At 47.4% G+C, this 18,834-nt stretch overlaps 1 protein-coding gene across 6 annotated transcripts in view; it reads right to left on the bottom strand.

Annotated features, from left to right (window-relative positions):
- Positions 1-4,530: 4,530 nt before the first annotated feature.
- The window catches only part of Chd2 (chromodomain helicase DNA binding protein 2), a 145,517-nt gene continuing 131,213 nt past the window's right edge, over positions 4,531-18,834 (bottom strand). For all 6 annotated transcript variants that reach the window (XM_087188349.1, XM_087188346.1, XM_021264781.2 and 3 more), the window contains 2 exons: positions 13,412-13,658; positions 4,531-7,691 (listed from right to left, as the gene is read on the bottom strand). In XM_087188349.1, the coding sequence (XP_087044475.1) occupies positions 7,358-7,691; positions 13,412-13,658 (581 nt within the window). In that variant the 3' untranslated portion in view covers positions 4,531-7,357. The remainder of the gene's footprint in view (positions 7,692-13,411; positions 13,659-18,834) is intronic.

Genomic DNA, 18,834 nt, shown 5'->3' on the forward strand with positions numbered 1-18,834 from the left:
GTGGCCCTGTGAGGTCTGGTCACCCCCCCCCTGCACCCACCTCAGCCACCTGCTTCTGCCTTGAGGACAGAGAGGGAGCCCAGGGGACCCCCAGATGGTGACAGAGTCAATCTAGGGTGAGCAGGAGAGGGGTCTCAGCCCCACCTGGAGCATGGGTGGAGGTGGGGACTCAAAGCCTGAACCCAGAAGAGTGACAGGATTGGAGAGGTCAGGGCTGGACAACTTCCCCAAGAGCTGAGCCTGAGAGGCTCAGGGTCCCAGGAGGAGTGATGTGAGTGCCAGGAGGTTCACAGCAAGGGCATCACAGTCCAGCCTGGGGATCTTCTGGGTGATGCCAGTCACCATCTGGCTGCAGGTGTGGTCCCACTCCCATATCCATGGAGACTGGAGTCACCCACCTGGTGTCGTGACAGCTCCATGTCCTGGACTCTTGCCATGTGCCAGGAACTCTGCCAAGGGCTGCATGCAGGTGCTGGTTTGTCCCAGCCACCGCCTTGCCAGAATCCCCGTGGCTCAGAGCCCAGGCAGGCTCCATCAGAGGGGCCTGATCAGCAGGGCCCCCGGGTGGCCCTCAGGTCAAGGCCGGGACCTGAGCCACCAGGGACTGGGTGTGGACAGGGTCCCCTCCCAGGGAGCAGCGGGCATCTCCAGCCACCACCTTCTTGAGTAGACACAGCTGTCTGTTTGCTAATGCCCTGGAGGTGGACCCTTAAGCAAGTACCCCATGAGCTTATTGCGTGGATCTGACACAACAATGAGTCCTTTTCTCTCTTTCCTGGCAGGGACATTTGTAGGCCATGCCCGTGGGGCTGGCAATGGTCTGAGCTGGAAGACACATTCAAGTACTCAGCAAATACCTGAGGCCTGAACATGCCAGCCACTGTGCCCCTGTTAGGGATACACCCAGCGTGATGGCAGATGGTAGATGGCCGCCCCTGACCTCGTGGGTGACCTCTAGTGGTGGGAGGTGGACAATTGTCGAATTATAGATGTGCACCATCCGGCCTGCCTCCCAAAGCGGCAGAGACCCTGGCGCCTGGGCCTCAGCAGCCCGCCCGCTGGTCCTCTGGCCTTGACCTTGAGTCTCATGCCATACCCTGTACCTGGGCTTCATTGTCCTCTGCCACCAACCCGCAGACAAGGACCTAATCACCGGGCAGCTGGGGGAGCCGAGTAAGAGAAGAGCCCTTGACGACCCAGAACAGGCATTGCTGAGCCGGTGACAGAACTGGGCCGGAATGTGGGTTCTGACAGAGCTTCTCTCCTCGGCCCCCAGAACTTCTCAACTGGGCCTTGATAGCTGGACCCCCGAGTGCATCTCTGCACTAGGCGGTCTGACCAGGAATCCTGCTGCATGGCTTTCGCCACACCGCTCCTTGTGTAGTCAGGTTCATCCGCCTCCAGCGCCCGCAGGCGAAGTCTGCGCCCCCGGCCGCCTTCAGCAGGAATCCTGTGGGGTCAGTTTAGCCAGCATCCTCCTTTCTCCATACTTCCTTAGTGATTTTCCACCCACTGACCTCACCCTCGAATGGAAAACAGGGATAAATGTGACATTGTAGATGAGCTCTCCAGCCCACCACGTTGCAACATCACTCAGAAGCCTGGGTCGTGGCTGCCGGGGGTCCCAGCTACAGACCGTGTCCAGGAGCCAGTATTTCTCCAGGGCCGATTTGTGTTCATTTTATTATTCACAAAGCTAGGTATAAACTCTTTGTGATGGTTGCTGCTGTCAACTAGAAAAGGAAGACACGCTTAGAATGAGTAAAACTCGTGTGAACCCAGTGATTGAAAGCAATGGAAGGTGATGTTTTGTGGACACGAATAGACCCCTCAATGTGAGGCAGCCGCCGGCAGTGGGCGCGGGAGGGGCGGGGGGGCGCTCTCCCGGGCTGGGTGAGGAGCAGGCCGCCTGGCAGGCCGTCTGCGGACCCCTGCTGCCCTCTGCAGGAAGCATCGGGAACCACGGGCTCCTGAGCCCTCAGCCTCGGCTTCAGAGAGGCGGGTGGGGGGAAAATGGCACGAGGGGCCCCTGGCTGCAGCGCCCCCGGGATGCCCAGCGAGCCCCGTGGTAACAGCAGGCGTCCAGCCTTGTATGGCACCGCAGAGACTCCCTCGTCCCTGCCTCGGGCGCCATTTCGTAGTTGAGGCTGGACGGAGGACAGAGCAGGGGTCCACACCTCCGTGGCCCTGCCCCTGCCCCGGCCCGTCCATCTGCCAGGGCTCGGCTCCCAGCACCCTGCCCTCCAGCTCCGGCCACTTCCCCAGGCACTTAGGAGATTGTTCCCTCTTGCGAATTGCTTGTCTACCATCTGCCTCCCGACCTCCAGCCCATTAGACTGCATCCTTGTGGCTCCCTGTTTCGGTCCCAGATCGGGCCCTCAGTGAGGAATAGAGGGCTCCATCAAGGAAAACCTCTCCAGTAACCGTCTGGCCCCAGCAGCGTCTCTAGAAGGTTGTGGTCTCTGCTGGGCCTTCTTGCTGGGGTTCCATCCCCTGCAGAGCAAGCTTTTATCAGCTGGAGGGGAGGGGTGCTCACCAGCTGCCCCAGCTCCCCCCACCCCAGCACTGTACACCACCTTGGGGTTACAAACCTCTCCCCTGCCCTGGGCACCACTCACATAGAACCACAGGACCTCAAGAAGCGGCCTTCCATCCCCTGAGGAGTCTGCGGCTTCCGCCCTGTTGGAAGAACCAGGGAGGGGGTCCGTGGGGCGTGACCTGGAAGGTGTGTTCTCACCCAGCTCCTGCCTCCTCTCCCCTCCTGGCTGCCGTGAGGTGAGCAGCTGTCCTCCATCAGCTCTACCGTGCTGTTCTGCCTTGGAACCAGCCGACTGTGGACTGAAACCAGGAGCCACAATAAACCTCTGCTCCCCATAGCTGTGGCGTCGGGTACTCTGTCCCAGGGATGGGAACGTGGCTAAGACAGGAGGCTGCATGGGGTGGCTGGCCTGGGAGTGGGTATGGTTCTGCCCACCTCAGAGGGGAGAAGCCTGTAGTGTCTCCAGGCCCTCTCGAAGCCAGAGAGCAGTGTGGCCAGGACAAAACAAGGTGGCTTGGCCACACTTGTCCCATGTCATGTGGCCACAGAACCAACCAGGACATCCCGAGTCATGGAGCTCAGGACAGTCCCACCAGTGCTCAGGATTCTGCAGGAAAAGGCTACGCTGTCCCACTGTACCCCGCCTGCCTCACAGAACCAAACTGAGGAGGCAGGGCCTCCTGGGCTCCAACCAGAAGATTCGAAGGAAGGGCTGGGGGCCGGCTGGTGTGGGGTTCAGTTAGCACAAACCCTGCCTGGCCAAGCTAGAATCTGGAGTCCACACTCCGGGCTGGCAGGCTGCAGGGCCTCGGGTTTCAGTAAGTGACCTTTCTGTTGGCGCTAATTGAGGGCTTGCAATGATGCCAGAGAGGAAGGAGGCGGGGGCCCTGGGCCTGCTGCTTCCAGGAAAAAGCAGGCGACTTGGCACTGGTCAGTTTTGAAGCCGTGTTGCTATTATAAATCATAAGCAGCAGATTATTGCAGCACTTGTTCTTAAAAGTTTCCCCAAGTTGTTCCAGCCAAGTCGTGAATGGCGGCAGGATTAGGAGTCGAGTTTTACAGGCTGGAAGAGTTCTTAGCTCATCATTCCAAGGGCTACGTGCAGTGCAGATCCCAGCCTTCCTTCTGCCCAAGTCCCCCGAGCTGCAGGACACTCAGTTGATTCCTGTGCTCAGCGGACAAGTAGGCCCACTTAAGTGTCGGGAATTGCTGGAGCTGGGCAGAGTGCTGCACATCTGTGCTCCCAGCACTTGGGAGGCTGAGGCAGGAGGACTGCAAATTTGAGACCAACCTGCGGTACACAGCAAATTCAAGGCCAGGAGGAAGGGGGGTGGAGATGATGACAAAGATGTGAGTTTGGTTTCAGTCACTTAAGTGTTAGTAAAAGCCCTCAGATATGAGCAGGCTTCTGCAACTCCTCTTCCCGCAGGCTGAGCCACCCTTGCTGTGTGGGCCATGCTGAAGCTGCCCCGCCTTGTGCCAAACTGCTACAGTGAACATGAGTGTTAGCATTTCCATTATAAAATGGCTTTGCCCCTCCGAATCTATAATTCAACTGTTAAATTACCCTCAAAGCTGTGGGCTGGCAGACACAGTGTTTTATTTTCTTCTGGATAGTGGGGTGCACCCAGCTGTCTCCCCAGAACCCTTCCCAGGACCAGCCCTGTGGAGATCTTGGGCAGATGCAGCAACTCGAGCCACATGGTGAACACACGGCTGTGGGCTTCGGCCTGGAGCTGCTGGGCCAGGGAACTGTCACCCTCGGCAATAGCTTGCAGGGGACAGAAAATCTTAGAAACCTGTAGTGTCAAGGCCTGGAAAAAGCAACAAAACTGGTGTTGGCTAGGGGGAAAAAAATCTACTTGAAAAGGGACCACTGACCAAGCTGTCAAAATCCCTGGACAGGGCCCAGCGTTGCAGAAGGACAGGGAGATGCAGAGGCACCTCCGGAACAGTCACAGCAAGGCAACATGGTGGCCCAGTGCTAAAAATCCTTAGTAACACTTTTTAATATACAAGAATCAAAAGTACAGCAGTTTTACAATGTAGGAAAATTTAATACATACTATATAAACATTATTTACATCAGAAATCACTAGGACAGTGGCATTTTCCACAAATATAAATTAATTACTGTTTAGTCAACAGGTTTAAAAGTCCACAATTTTACAATGAAGAAAACCACCTGTCCCCAGCGAGTGGGGTGCAGATGGGCTAAAGCAGCCTGAACCCTTGGCATGGCTCTCCTTGCCACATGGCCGGAAGAGCGCTGTGCTGGGCCCAGGCCACACTCCTGCTCACAAGTGGGTTTGGTCTGTAGGGCTGTGTCATCACGTGAAACCCTAACAGATGCCGCCAAACCTCGAGGCCTGCGAACCAGGCCGGAGCGTCTGCAGGCGGTGAGGCATCCCTCTGAAGGGCTAAGGAATGACTAAGAGGAGGAGAGCAGGCCAAGGGCCATCTGGCCCAGGGATCAGCCTGGGCGGCACCTCGTCCTTTCCAAGGGCTGTCATGCATCAGGTCCGTCCTCATTTACCTCGGCTTCTGGTGAGGGCAACTCCCTCCTTGCTCAACCCACTCTACTCCCCATCAGCAATGCCAGGCCTTCAAGCCAAGCTCTGTGGAATACAGTCCTCACAGTCCCGGGGCAGCTTCTCCCACGTAGCAGTGAGAGAATTCCTACCTGTGCAAACTTCTGTTGTGATTTAAGCATATGCTACTCATACTGATTTAAATCAATGAGGAAGTGCTTCCTTTCTACCAACCACTCTTCAGATATACTTCAGCATCTGACAGAGGCTTGCTGGAGTGCGTATACTGTAACTTCAGAACCAATGTAACACTGATCTGTCTGATACTGCCTCCTGCTACATCATATATATGGCACTATAAGTCCTGAATATGAACAAAAGTTCCTCTTTCCTCGTGATGAGACATCTTTGGGAATAACTTCCATTTCCCATCAACAACTGGAGAGAAAAACCTTGGTGAGTATGGAAATGCAGGGCTCGTGCCCGTTTGCCCCCATGGTTCAGCAATCACGGGCAACCCAGCAAGCCAACCTAGCCTTCCTCTTTGGCTTGGGCAGGACAAAACACAAGGTAGTGGCATTGTCATCAGCAAGCTGCTCCACCTCTGGTTTCCTTTTCACTGTGTAGCCAAAGTGGAGACTGAATTTCCCACCCTCGGAGCAGTCACGGGGCTTTGCAGCAAGACTTGAATGTATAGGCCAGAGCCAGCAACCTCAAGCCCCGTGAAGAGTGAGAGGCTCTGGGGCTGCCCAGCCCCGGCACAAGCTTTGAGGCCCGGGCCCCTGCCTGGGAAGCACCGCCGCTTCTGTTCCCTGGGGAGACACTGCAGCAGGCCTTGGGGGAGGCGCTCATGGTGTTGCTTGGGCCAGGGTACCCAGAGTCCGTCCAGTGGGTTTAACCCTGCACACGCCAGGGGAAGGGCTTTCATCAGCTCTGACCCTGGACGCTGAGAGGCACACTATTCCTTCCATTTAAGTCAGTGTTTTTGTCTCCATCTAGAAAGGCTTTGGATACTTTAAGAATACTGGCAAAGCTATACTGAAAATGAATGTTTAAAAGGTCCCAGGATCAGTACACTGAAAGGAGCCTGTTTCGTGATGCGACCACCCAGCCCCAGTGCTGACTCAATTCACTCCAGCGTGATTCTCACCATCTCTAAGTCAGCTACCCTCCCTGGGATGCCTCCTAGTCTGGAAAACAATGAACACAGGCTTATAATTTGCAGATTTTAAACTAAGCACTCGCGGTGGAAGCTCATTCACCGCAGGTAGCTCATCTGTCTGACCACCCCATGGCCGTCAGAGATGTGCCCTTCTGCTTCTCTGAGCTGCGCAAGGGAAATGGACTAAAATGCAGCTGCAGCTGTTGCCCTACTCCAATACTGAAAGGCCCCGCCCCGCTCCCTCACACACCCAGCCCACAGCAGGGATCCGCCACAGCCTTACGGTCCCCTCTCCTTCCCCTCTCCCACAGCAGTCAGAAGTCCACCAGGGATTCCCGTGCCCTGGCCAAATTACCCCTCCCTAACCTACCCTAGAGCCCCTTGGGTCACTCCCTGACCAAGAGGACCCAGGCTGACGCCAATGCTGCCTAACTCACAGTAATCAGAAGTCAGATGGGGCCCTGACCCTCCCTGCACACAGGGAAAAAGGAGCCCACCTGGGAGACCAGGCTCTGAAATGTACAAAGACAGCAAGGGAATTAGTGTTGGCAGAGGGGAGGTCACGCTGGAAGGCGCTTCCCTCTTTATCCAGCCCCGCCCCATCCCGTGAGCCTCACTTCTCCCAGGAACACACTGGAGGGGCGGACTGCTCCCCCTCAAGTCCTAGAATGTGGGACCCCACCCTCGCCCCATCAGCAGCATTGTTCCTTCACTGTGAACCACTCGCTCACTGTCCAGCAGGTCTCAGCAGCCTTCATGCACCAGTGCTTTCCTGACCTCGGCACCGAGGTCCTGGGCTCACTGAACCTGGCAATCAAACATCTGTGACTCAGAGATCACCATCCTTCCTGGAGAACAGTCTCTGAAGCTGGTATGCAAAGTCACCACTCTTCCTAGCACCTATCAGGCGGGAGGCCAAGTTGGCTGGAGTCGGGTGGGGCCAGAGTGCAGGAGTGGTGCCCAGACCAGGCCGCTGCCCGGGCCTCCCACTCCCTGAAGTGCTCCTTGGGCGGCAGGGCCGGCAGCAGCGTGTCCAGAAGCCCCACCTCCGGCCCAGAAACCGGCCACTAGACCAAAGCGTCCACGTGCCTGACGGCTCCCGTGCGCCCCTGCCCCAGCTGTCCTTTATGTTTTCCGAATGTTCCAGTTATAATCTGGGTTGTTTTTCTGTTCTAGTGATCTCTCCAAAGGAGACCTGTGATCCAGGGGGGACTTGGAATCATGAGGAGATTTCTGAGAAGGGGGTGAGCGAGGATCCGAGCCTGCAGGGTGCAGTGGGGGCAGCAGCTGTTTATATTCCCCCAATTTGTCTGTGTGGAAAGAGCGGTAATGGTCTGAGGGTCCCTGGCCATGGTAGCCCATAGCGGGGCGGTGATCAGACATTCTTCGGAAATCCTGCTGGTGGTAATTCTGAGGCCGAAACTCATCGGATCGCCTCCGCTTGGAGTCATGATGGTGTCTGAAACAGAGATGTAAGATTAGCTGAAAGTCCAAAGCCAGATTTGCTACACCATTAAAATAGAATCTGTACAACTCAACAACAGAAGGACAAACAACTCAACTAAAAACCAAGCAAAGGACCTGGAGACAGTGCTCCGAAAACACACACACGCACACGCACAAATAAGCACAGTAAAAGATGTGCAACTTCAATAATCAGTAGGGAAATGCATATCAAACCCACAATGTTACGCTTTTATCTCTTTAAGCAAAGACAGTCTCTTTAACAAGTGGTGCTGGGAAAATTAGATATCCACATGCAGAAGACTGAGTCTAGATCCATATATATCACCATGTACTAAACTAAAATCAAAATGGATCAAAGTGGTAAAACAGAAACAATCTGCTGGAAGATAAAATTTTGTCAGTTATTCCTCAAATAGAAGACTAACACCAAGAATATATAAAGAACTCAAAAAAATGAGACTACTTAAAATAAAAGACCCAATCAAAAAATGGGCAACCAAAATGAAGACATTCTTCTCAGAAGTACAAATAGCCAATAAATAAATGAAAAAAATCCTCATCATTGCTGGCCATCAGAGAAATGTAAATTAAAACTACCCTGAGATACCTTACCCCAGAAAGAATGCCTATCATCAAAATATCTAATCTAATAACAAAAAAATCTAATAACAAATGCAAAAAATCAAATAACAAGGATGAGGGGAAAAAGGAACTCTTCAACACTGTTGGTAGGAATGCAAACTAATACAACTACTTTTGGAAATCAGTGTGAAGATTCCTCAAAACACTAAAACTAGGGGCCGGGGATTTAGCTCAGTGGTTATGCCACTTGCCTCGCAAGCTGAAGGACCCGAGTTCAATCCCCAGTACCAAAACAAACAAACACTAAAACTAGAAATTTCATTTGACCCAGCTATCCTCCTTTGAGGCATCTTACCAGAAGAGTTAAAATCATCCTATTACCGTGTTACACGCATACCCAAATTTATAGCAGCACAATTTATGATAGCTAGATCTTGGAAACAGCATATTTGTCCATCAACAGATGAATGGATAAAGAAAATGTGGTATTTGTACACAGTGAAGTACTGCACTGCCAATAAAGATGAACTTGAGGCACTTGTAGGTAAATGGATGCAACTTGAGACCATAATGTTAATGCAGACATACAAGGTTAAATATTATAGTTTCTCATATACAAGAAACACTATATACACAAAAAATAGCAAAACAGAAGAGAGATAAATAGGAAGCAGGGAAAGGTTCAAACACTTCCCCAAATTCCTATTCCAATTGTTTCAAAAATATTTAATATATATGCTAATTTGTTTCATTGAAACAAATCTTAGTTCACTGAAAAGAAAGTCTTGTGCTACTATGTTTGTTCTTTGTCAAAACTTTTTTGGTCTATGTCTTGTATTCTGAATAACTTCTTTGAAGATGATATATTGTGTACTAACTATTGTTATTCTTTTGTTATAAAATTGTATTTTTTTATAAATTAAAAGAATTAAAAATACTGAAAACAAAACAAAAATAGCACCTACCTAGCAACTATCTAGAGACAATAATTCTTTTATAAAAAAACAAACAAAGGTCAGGGATTTAGCTCAGTGGTTTAGCCGCCTGCTGCGCAAGCGCAAGGGCCCAAGTTCGATCCCCAGTACCACAAAAAAAAAAAAAAAAAAGGAATTAGTGTTACAAAGAAATATTTGGAGACACTTCTTTGGGCTAGGGATTTCATTCAGTGGTTTCGCCACCTGCTGTGCAAGCACAAGGGCCCGAGTTCGATCCTCAGTACTGAAAAAAAAAAACACCAAAAAACAAAAACCAAACACCAAGGGCTAAAGTATCCCCTTGGAACTGAAAAACTAAGAAAAGCTACATTTTAAGGACACCCCCCCCCGAAAAAAATACCATTTCACATATACTAGGATGGCTATATTTAAAAAATAATGGTTAAAAAAAATGACAACAGAAAATAAGTGTTGGAGAAATATGGAAAAATTACAACTTTTAGGGTCAGGGATTTAGCTCAGTGGTGCCACGACCTGGCTCAAAAGTGCAAGGTCCTGAGTTCGATCCCTGATACCAAAAAAAAATTACAACTTTTATATATTGCTGGTAGGAATATAAAATGATTCAACCACTGTAGAAGAGAATATGGTGGTTCCTAAAATATTAAAGAATTACAATATGACTTAGTAATTCTACTCCTGGGTAAATACCCAAAAGAACTAGAAATGGGTATGTAAACAGATACCTGTACACCAATATTCACTGCATCATAACTCACAACAGCCAAAACACCTACCAGCAAAGGAGTCAACTGTACATACAGTGTAAATACACAACAGAGTATTCAGTCATAAAGTGGAAGGAAGAAATGATACAGGCTACAATGTGTATAAACCTTGAAAACATTAAAAGAAGCCAGATACAAAGTGTTAAAGGATTCCTTCTATATGCAATGTCGAAACAGGCAAATCTACAGAGTCAGAATACAGACTGGTGGTTGCCAGGGACCAAGGAAGAAGAAATGATGGAAAATAGCAGCTTCGTGGTTATGGGGTATTCTTGGAGGTGATTAAAAAAAAAAGACAGGAGAGGTGACTGCACAACACTATGGATGCACCAATGCCACTGCATTCTTCATTTTAAAATGGTTCATTTATGCAGTGTGAATTTCAGAGACAGAGAACATGAAATTGAATGAACTTCAGGTTCTAGTCAAGATGGAGTAACAGGGGCAAGATTTACTTTCCTGACTGAAACAATTGGAAAAACAACAACAACAACAACAAAAAGACCTATGGTTTGTTTTGGGTTAGTTTTTTTTTTTTTGGGTACTGGGGATTGAACTCGGGACCCTGCGCTTGTAAGGCAGGCGATGGCACCAACTGAGCTACATCCCCGGCCCTAGACCTATGGTTTTTAAGACACAGATGAAGAACAGTGCTCTGTGAGGGACAGAAAGTGATGAGATGAGCCTTCTAATAGCCCCTGAAAACAACCTTCCAAGGCTGTGACACAAAAGGTGGGGAGAGGCCAGACTGGCAGGGGACCAAGGCAGGCAGAAGCGCATCACAGGAAGATCTGCAGACCCCCTTCAAGTGCACGGCCCAACAATGCTCTGAGAGCACACGAGGAAACTGCCAAGGCCGGGGAGAAGCGCCCACAGGAGAGAGGCAACAGCCCTCACCAGCCAGGCCAAAGCCCAGATTCGAGAGGCCTCAGGCAGAGGGCACTCAGGACCCCGCTGCAGGGTGGGCAACAACTAGCCCTCGACTGAGCATTGCTCCAATTCTGTCTGACAGAGCTCATGGGCAAGACCTGGAAGAATCAATGTTTCCAAGTAACCTGTGTCTTATAACAAAGCTTCAGAACATTTATGGGAATACAAATAGCACTCCACAAGGTAAATTTGACCTGGCATCTAATCCAAACTACCAGCCATGGAAAGCACCAGGAAAATAAGGCCTATGAGAAGACCAATCAATCGAGTCCAACTCAAAATTATATAATCAATTAGCAGACAGGGACATGAAAACAGCTTTGCTGAATATATTCCAGATTTTGGAAAGTTGGAGACATGGAAGATTAAAAACGGAAGATGAAGAAAAGAAAGAAAGAAGGAAGAAGAAAAAGACCCAAATACAACTTTTAGAACTTTTAGAGATAAAGCTACCATCTATGAAATATAAAATATCCTGGATGGTCCCATGATATTAGACATTAAAAAGAAAATATTAGTGAGGTTGAAGATACAGCAATAGAAACTACCCAAAATGAAACAAAAAATTTTGAATGAGCTGTGAGAAAACATCAAGCAAAATAAATATAAGTAAAACTACAAATTTCCAAAGGAAAGGAGAAGTAGAAAGGATATATGAATAGTGAAAATTTTTCTAACTTTTAAGGAAATAATAAACCTACAGATCCAAGCAGCTCAAAAATTCCCAAGCAGAAGAAAAAAATACATCATAAATAGGGATTAAAAAGATGGCACTGCGGGGCCGGGGATTTAGCTCAGTGGTTCCACCACTTGCCTCGCAAGCGCAAGGACCCAAGTTCTATCCCCAGTACCAAAAAAAAAGGGGCGGGGGGGAAGATGCCACTGCATAAGGAACAAACGGATATTTTTTTTCTTTTTCTTTTTTTTGGTAGCACTCCCCAAAGCAGGGCTTCATGAATGCCAGGTAGGCACTCTACCACTGAGCCATGTCCCCATTCCAAATAATTTTAATCAGAAATAACCCAGAGAGGGCTGGGGGATTTAGCTCAGTGGTGCCACAGCCTTCCTTGAAAGCGCAAGATCCTGAGTTTGATCCCTGGTACCAAAAAAAGAAAAAAAAAAGAAATAATGCACAGAGTAGAGGCACATAAAGTACTGCAAGAAATTGTTAATCTGAAATTTTACACCCAGCAAAAAAATCTTTCAAAAATGAAGGCACATAGGGCCAGGGATTTGGCTTAGTGGTTCTGCCGCTTGCCTCACAAGCACAAAGACCCGAGTTCGATCCCTGGTACCAAAAAAAAAAAAAAAAAACCACACACAAAAATGAAGGCACAATAAAATCCTTTTCAGACATACACTCAAAGGTGAAAGAACTTATCAGTAGCAGACTCAGAGGAAAACATAAGTCCTTCAAGCAGAAGAAAAATGATACCAGACAGAAACACAGATCAACACAAAGGCAGGCAGGGCAAGTGCCCACCGGAGTCAGACCAACAATACGGAAGGGTGCAGTGAGGGGTGCAGAGACAGCTGACTGCAGGCAGCTGCTGCTCAGCCAGTGCAGCCTGGGTTTCCAGATCTTCCAAACGATACCAGGACACTGACACGTGTGTACACAATATTCCCACCTTAAATTCACATACAATCCAAAGAAAGTATGTCATCAGCCCAGAGAAAACCAAAACTACGGAGATTGAACACATACATAGTCAAGTCCTGCATTTAGGAAGACTACATAAAACCTTGTCAGACCTTCCCATACCTGCTACGTCTCACACTTCAGAACCATGGCTTATCATACTACTGGTGCTGCATAGCAGGAGAGGGCACAGCTGCTAAAGGCAGGGACCACAGCCTGGTACTCATCTCAGAATCCCTGCTCCCTAACACAGCTGAGAGCTGAGTGCAGAGCTTAACAACTCTTGCTGCTGGCTCCAGGATTTTATGGCTACCACTTGGCTAGATTTCCTTAAAGATAGGCAAAAAAACCTTTTCTTGCTCAGGTGAAATAAAACACAAACGACTTCCTATGACCCAAAGAATAACACATAAAGCCTATAACCTGGCATTCATCCGGCCTGCCTATCTTTCAGGAGACCTCCCTGGAAGCTTATTTCTGGCCTGAGCCTGGGGAGCCTATTCCACTCCTCTCTGCCTACCCAACTCTAGGGCCCAGATCAGGAATCACTAGCCTCTCCCCTTCCTCAGCCTGCAACAAACCTCCCAATCCCAAGAGAATCTCAAAAATCCCCACTGCATCACCCAGAGCACATGCGTGGCAGTGGGCTCTCATCGAGCTCCTTTCTAGCTCCCTGAAGACGCCTGGGCAGCAGTGACATCTGATCAGACTCCAGACCGTGGCTGACACAAGGGAAGACATTCAGCTAATTACGCGACAGACAACCACATGTGTGTACATCACCATCTTTCCCTCCTACAGACAGCCAGCTCCTGGGTCTCAGAACTCTGCACACCTGTCATAGTAGTCTCTGTGGCCCCGGTGGTCCCGGTCGCTGCTGTACTGATCATAAGGTCTCTTCCTGGACAGATTGTTGGGCCGATAGCTTCCAGAACGGTGGGCATCCATGTGTCGCCGGTCACCATAGTGGTGGTCCTTGTACCAGTGCTGCTCGTACTGATGGTGCCGGTCACTGGCCCAGGGCGGATTGCTGTTGCCAGCACCATAGCTGAACTTTCTTTCCCTCTGCCAGTCTCCTCGTTCTGCAGGAAAAGAGTGATCTCATGACTACGAGAAATGGATGAATTTGACTTGCAGTAAAGTGTAAACTGAAAGGGTGACACATGTTTCAGACGGTAAATTTCTTCCTCTTTGGCTTTGCTCCTGCTGGTTAACACACTAGTAATGAGTCCTAACATTCTCCCTTTCCCTCTTCAGGCAAAAGAAAACTCACCACCTCTCTCCTCTCTTATCTGTACCTGCTTACCTCCCCATCTGTGGCAGACCCTTGAAAGATTTTATTCAAAAAAGCCAAACCCAAACAGTAGCTGGAAAATAATGTGGCAGTTTTACAGTAACAAGACAATAACTCATTTACACATCTGAAGTTTATTTCCCCTGCTGATACTGTCGTGGTTTGTGAAAATCTCTCTCGACCATACTTACTAATTCTACTATTCTTCCCTAGACCACAACAAAACAATGGACCTCCTCCTTCTTGTGAAAAGTAATTCCTTTAACTCTGGACTCGGATCAACATTCTAACCCTTAAGGAAACAACAAACTAAAACCTATTTAACTTCTGTACACTCCCTTTTCCTTTAAGGAAAACACTCACACTTACTTGACTCAGAAAAGATAGTAAAAACACAGAAGCCTAGGGATGAAGACTGAACGGCAGCCCCCAAAGTATGTGTCCAGCAGAACCTGTGAGTACTTGGCAACAGGGTGGATCTGGAGATGAGATTACCTTGGATTTAGGCGGGGCCCTAGCTTCAATGAGGTATCTCTTTGAAAGAAAGGCAGAGAGAGAGAGATGAGACACAGAAGCAGCCCATGTGAAGAGGCAGGTGCTGCCATTCAAGGAAGGCCCAGCCCTGCAGAGGCGGAAGGTAAGGAAAGGAGGCAGCAGACTCCCTCAGGGCCCCAGCAGGAACCTACTCTGCTGATTTTCTTTGCAGACATCTGGCCTAAAATACAAACTACGAAGCGACGCAATTCATGGAACTTTGTTTTATGTAGCTCTAGGAAACTAATGCAGGGAATTAACGAGAAGGAGCTATGTGGTGCCATGGGAATTCCACCTTTTGTCCACAGCTGTCAAGATCAAAACATGCCCCCAATTTCGCTGGCCTTCTAGCATTTTTCTACACAGCCGAGCTGTGGCATCAAAGAGCCCATGCAGCTCAGACACTGGCCCACTAACATAATGTACTGTCAACCAGCAGCCTAAGTTTAGTGTTGATCCCAGTGAATCAGATCAGAGGACCACAAAGCTTTTGATTATTCAACTGTTAAAAATTTAATAGATAACAAAAAGAGACTGAAACATGTAAGGATCATTTGAAGAGAGCTTCAAATCAAATGCAAAGATTTCAGGGTGTCAATACCTGTGGTATAGTATAGATGCTTACAAGTCATTTATTTCCAGAGTAAATCAAACTTTTTTTCTTTCTTCTTCAACTCTCCTTAGGTAGGTCACGGGTTAGAAAGTACTGAGCTATTAACACGTTCCCAGTGGCTTGAACCATCAGTGGTACATGCATGACTATCTCATCGGGAAGCCTGTAACATTGGTGGTAGAAACGGCACAGTCATGGATGTACCACCAGTGGTTCAAGTCACCCGACAGCAAGACATGCGAATTACAGCCCCATCCTGAACACGCTAAAGGGCTAGGTAAGAAGTCCAAGGTTTAAATAAAAGAATGCTGTAAACTAAACAGGAAGTTCCTTTTAAATATTCAGAATATACATAAGTGACATTATACAATAACACAAACCAGCCTAATATCAAAAGTTAAGGGCTGAGGATTTAGCTCAGTGGTGCTGCCGCCTGCCTCCCAAGCACAAGGTCCTGAGTTCAATCCCTGGTACCAAAAAAAAAAAAAAAAATTAAGTATAACTAATATGACTGGATCTAAGAACACAGGTCTACTTCTCATCATCCTGTACAGCAGTGCATAAGAGCTCTGTGATTCTGAGTACAGAGGTCAAGAAAAATCTGGGTCTTGCCCAGGAAGACCACTGCTGGAGGAACGAAAAAACAGCAGAGATTTGGAAGGGAGGTGCGGGGTGGGGCGACGGTCTTTCTAAGCTACAGTGAGTGACAGTGGTGCTTCACACACACTGGCTACAGCATTTGTTGAATCTGCAAGAGCAGGAGGTTCAAAGGCTACTCTGAAAAGCAGGGCAGTTTGGGGACAGTCTCATGGTGCTGGGGAAGCCACGGATCAGAGGTGAAGATGTGCGGGAGGGGACGGCAGAGCACTGTGAGGAGGTATGGGCACGACAGCAGTGAGCAGAGAGGGCCCAGGCTAAGAGCAGCCGCATTCCATTCCGCAGGCCCAGGAAAGGAGGGGCTGAGTCCTCTGGGGAGGAGCAGTCACCTGGGCTTCTCCAAGCTGTGGAAAACCTCCTTCCCTACTCAGGCAAAAATAACTATGCATGTCAAAGGACAACTCTGTTATGACCAAAAACAAAGCGAAGAAAAAAAGCACACAATAGAAAAACTCAAAATAATTAGATATTAAAGGGGTTTGGGGGCATCAAAGATTTTTAAATAACTATAATTAATACTGTTTGAAAAGGGAAAAAGATGGAGAAAATGAATTTTTTTCAAAAACCTTGAAAATTTTATAAGAATGCAACATAGTTTTTTAAAAAACTTCCAGAATTGAAGTTCAAAAAGAAATGTACTTTATTATGGAATATTTGAATCCCTTTAAAATAAATTTTATATTATGTCTGAAGCAGACTTTTTAAGTCTTACTCTGTATTTTTCCCTTTCTTATTTTTATATTTAAAAATAATTCAAGCTTGGGCCGGGAAATTAGCTCAATAGTTCCACAGCCTGCCTCAAAAGCGCAAGGGCCCGAGTACAATCCCTAGTACCAAAAAAAAAAAAAGTAATTCGAGCTCACTGTACACTGTGAAGCAAAAGGCAGTGGGCAAGTCACTAACTTCTCCACCAATCTCCCTCCATTAGCATCCCAAGGTAATGGTTAGTTATTAAGAGTCACATGTACGTGCTTTCACATCTTTCTGAGGCTCAGATAAATGCATTCTTCAAATTTAAATTATGGAAACCAGTTTGATGGTTCCTCAAATGCTAAACAGAATTATCGTGTGAACCAGCAATTCCACTCCAGGGTATATTATGTACCTTAAACAAAAGTACTCAGGGCTAAAGATTTAGCTCAGTGGTAGAGCACTTGCCTAGCATGAATGAAGCCCTGGGTTCAATCTCCAGCATCACAACATCAACACACACACACTCTCTCTCTCTCTCAAAAATACTTTCACACAAACACAAATGTCTACAGTGATATTATTTACAAGTAGGGCCAGAGATTTAGCTCAGTGGTTTCGCCGCCTGCTACACAAGCACAAGCACCCGAGTTCGATCCCCGGTACCAAAAAAAAAAAAAAAAAATGTTTACAAGTTAAAAGTACAAACAATCCACATGTCCATCAATGAATAAACAAAACATGGTATATCTATGCAATGGAATATTATCCTGCCATAAAAAGGAACTGAGTACTGATAAATGCTACAATGTGGGTGAACCTTACAAGCATGCTAAGTGAAAGAAGAGGGTCACAAAAGGTCACATACAGTACGGGTCTGACTACATGAGATATTCAGAACAGGGCTGGGGATGTAGCTCCGGGCCACCATGCCTGCCTCGCCAGCACAAGGTCCTGAGTTCAATCCCCGGTACCAAAAAAAAGTATTCAAAACAGGCTGATCCATAGAGACAGATACAGATTGGCAGCTGACAGGTTGGAGGGGATGGGGAAATGGGGAGATACTGCTTAATGGTATGGGGTTTCCATTTGGGGTGACAGAGCTTTGGGGCTAGATACTGGTGGCTGTGTGACATTCTGAATGTTCACTAGTAACGGTGAATTGTTCATTTACAAATGGAGACATTTATGTGAATTTCACTTCAATGAATCAAAGTACACACGTGCACACATATACACACACAGATTTTGATGGTTGCTACTGCTTATTTTTCCAACTTTAATTTTTTAAAAACCCAGCTTATTTCTGTGCCTCACAACTGTTTTCCCATTCACAGATCCCCAAAGGCTTATTGCTGTCAAAGGCCTATGCAATTAGATATTTCAGATTACTTTCTAAAAAGACTATAACCTTCCTACTCAAAACAATTCCTACTCCTAGCAACCAATGTGCATTTTTCCTTTTTTTTTCCTGCAGTACCAGGGATCAAACTCAGGACCTTGTGCTTGCCAGGCAGGCTTGGCGCCACTGAGCTACATCCTAGCCAGCATCTGGATGGGTAAAAAACTGCTGAAACTGTAACAAGGCTGGTCGTCTTGGCAGTGTGCACTTTCTCTTCTAAAGGAATTCCCTATCCCTAACCTTTGTCCATGTTTTCTTCAGTGCTCAAGCTCTATAGAATTTTATATTTACTCTTTTTCTAATCAAATCTTCAAAACTTTAATTCCATCTCTATTAATTTTGAGCACCGTTTCATAAAAACAATTTTTAAAATATTTTTGACAAAAATTACATATATGTTTATCATGTACATGGTTTTGAAATGTATGTAATTATGGAATGATTAAATTCTAGCCAACACATTATTTCATATACTTATTTTTTGTAGTGAGGTCATTCAACATCTCTCAACAGTACTGCAAGAAGACAATGCACCGTTCTTTTTTTTTTTTGGGTACTGGGGATCGAACTTGAGTCCTTGCGCTTGCGCAGCAGGCGACTAAACTACTGAGCTAAATCCCCAGCCTAGCACTGTTCTGTACTATAGCCACCACTTGTACAACTAATCTCTTGAACTTACTCTGTGTATCTAACTGAAATTTTATATCCTTCGACCATCATTTCCTCCAAATCCACTCTGGGGCTCGGCTCTTCAGCCCCTGATAACCACTGTTCTACCACTGACTCAACTTTTTAGATTCTCTATAGAAGTGAAAGCTTATAGTATCTGTCTTTCTGTGCCTTTCTTATGGCACTGAACATGTCCTCTGGGTTCATCCACTTGTTACAAATGGCAGGATTGCATTTTTGCCGCATAGTATTCCATTGCGTACATTTGCCTCATTTTCTTTATCCACTCATTTCCTGGTTGATTCCATATATTAGTTATTGTGAATAAACATGCTACAATAAACACAGGAGTACAGAAATCTCTTCAATATACATGGTATGATCAAAAAATACTGTGTC

The sequence above is a fragment of the Heterocephalus glaber genome, unplaced genomic scaffold (genome assembly GCF_053883595.1).
Source record: "Heterocephalus glaber isolate CG9 unplaced genomic scaffold, H.glaber_assembly_v1.0 deba00001531, whole genome shotgun sequence".
NCBI lineage: Eukaryota > Metazoa > Chordata > Mammalia > Rodentia > Bathyergidae > Heterocephalus > Heterocephalus glaber.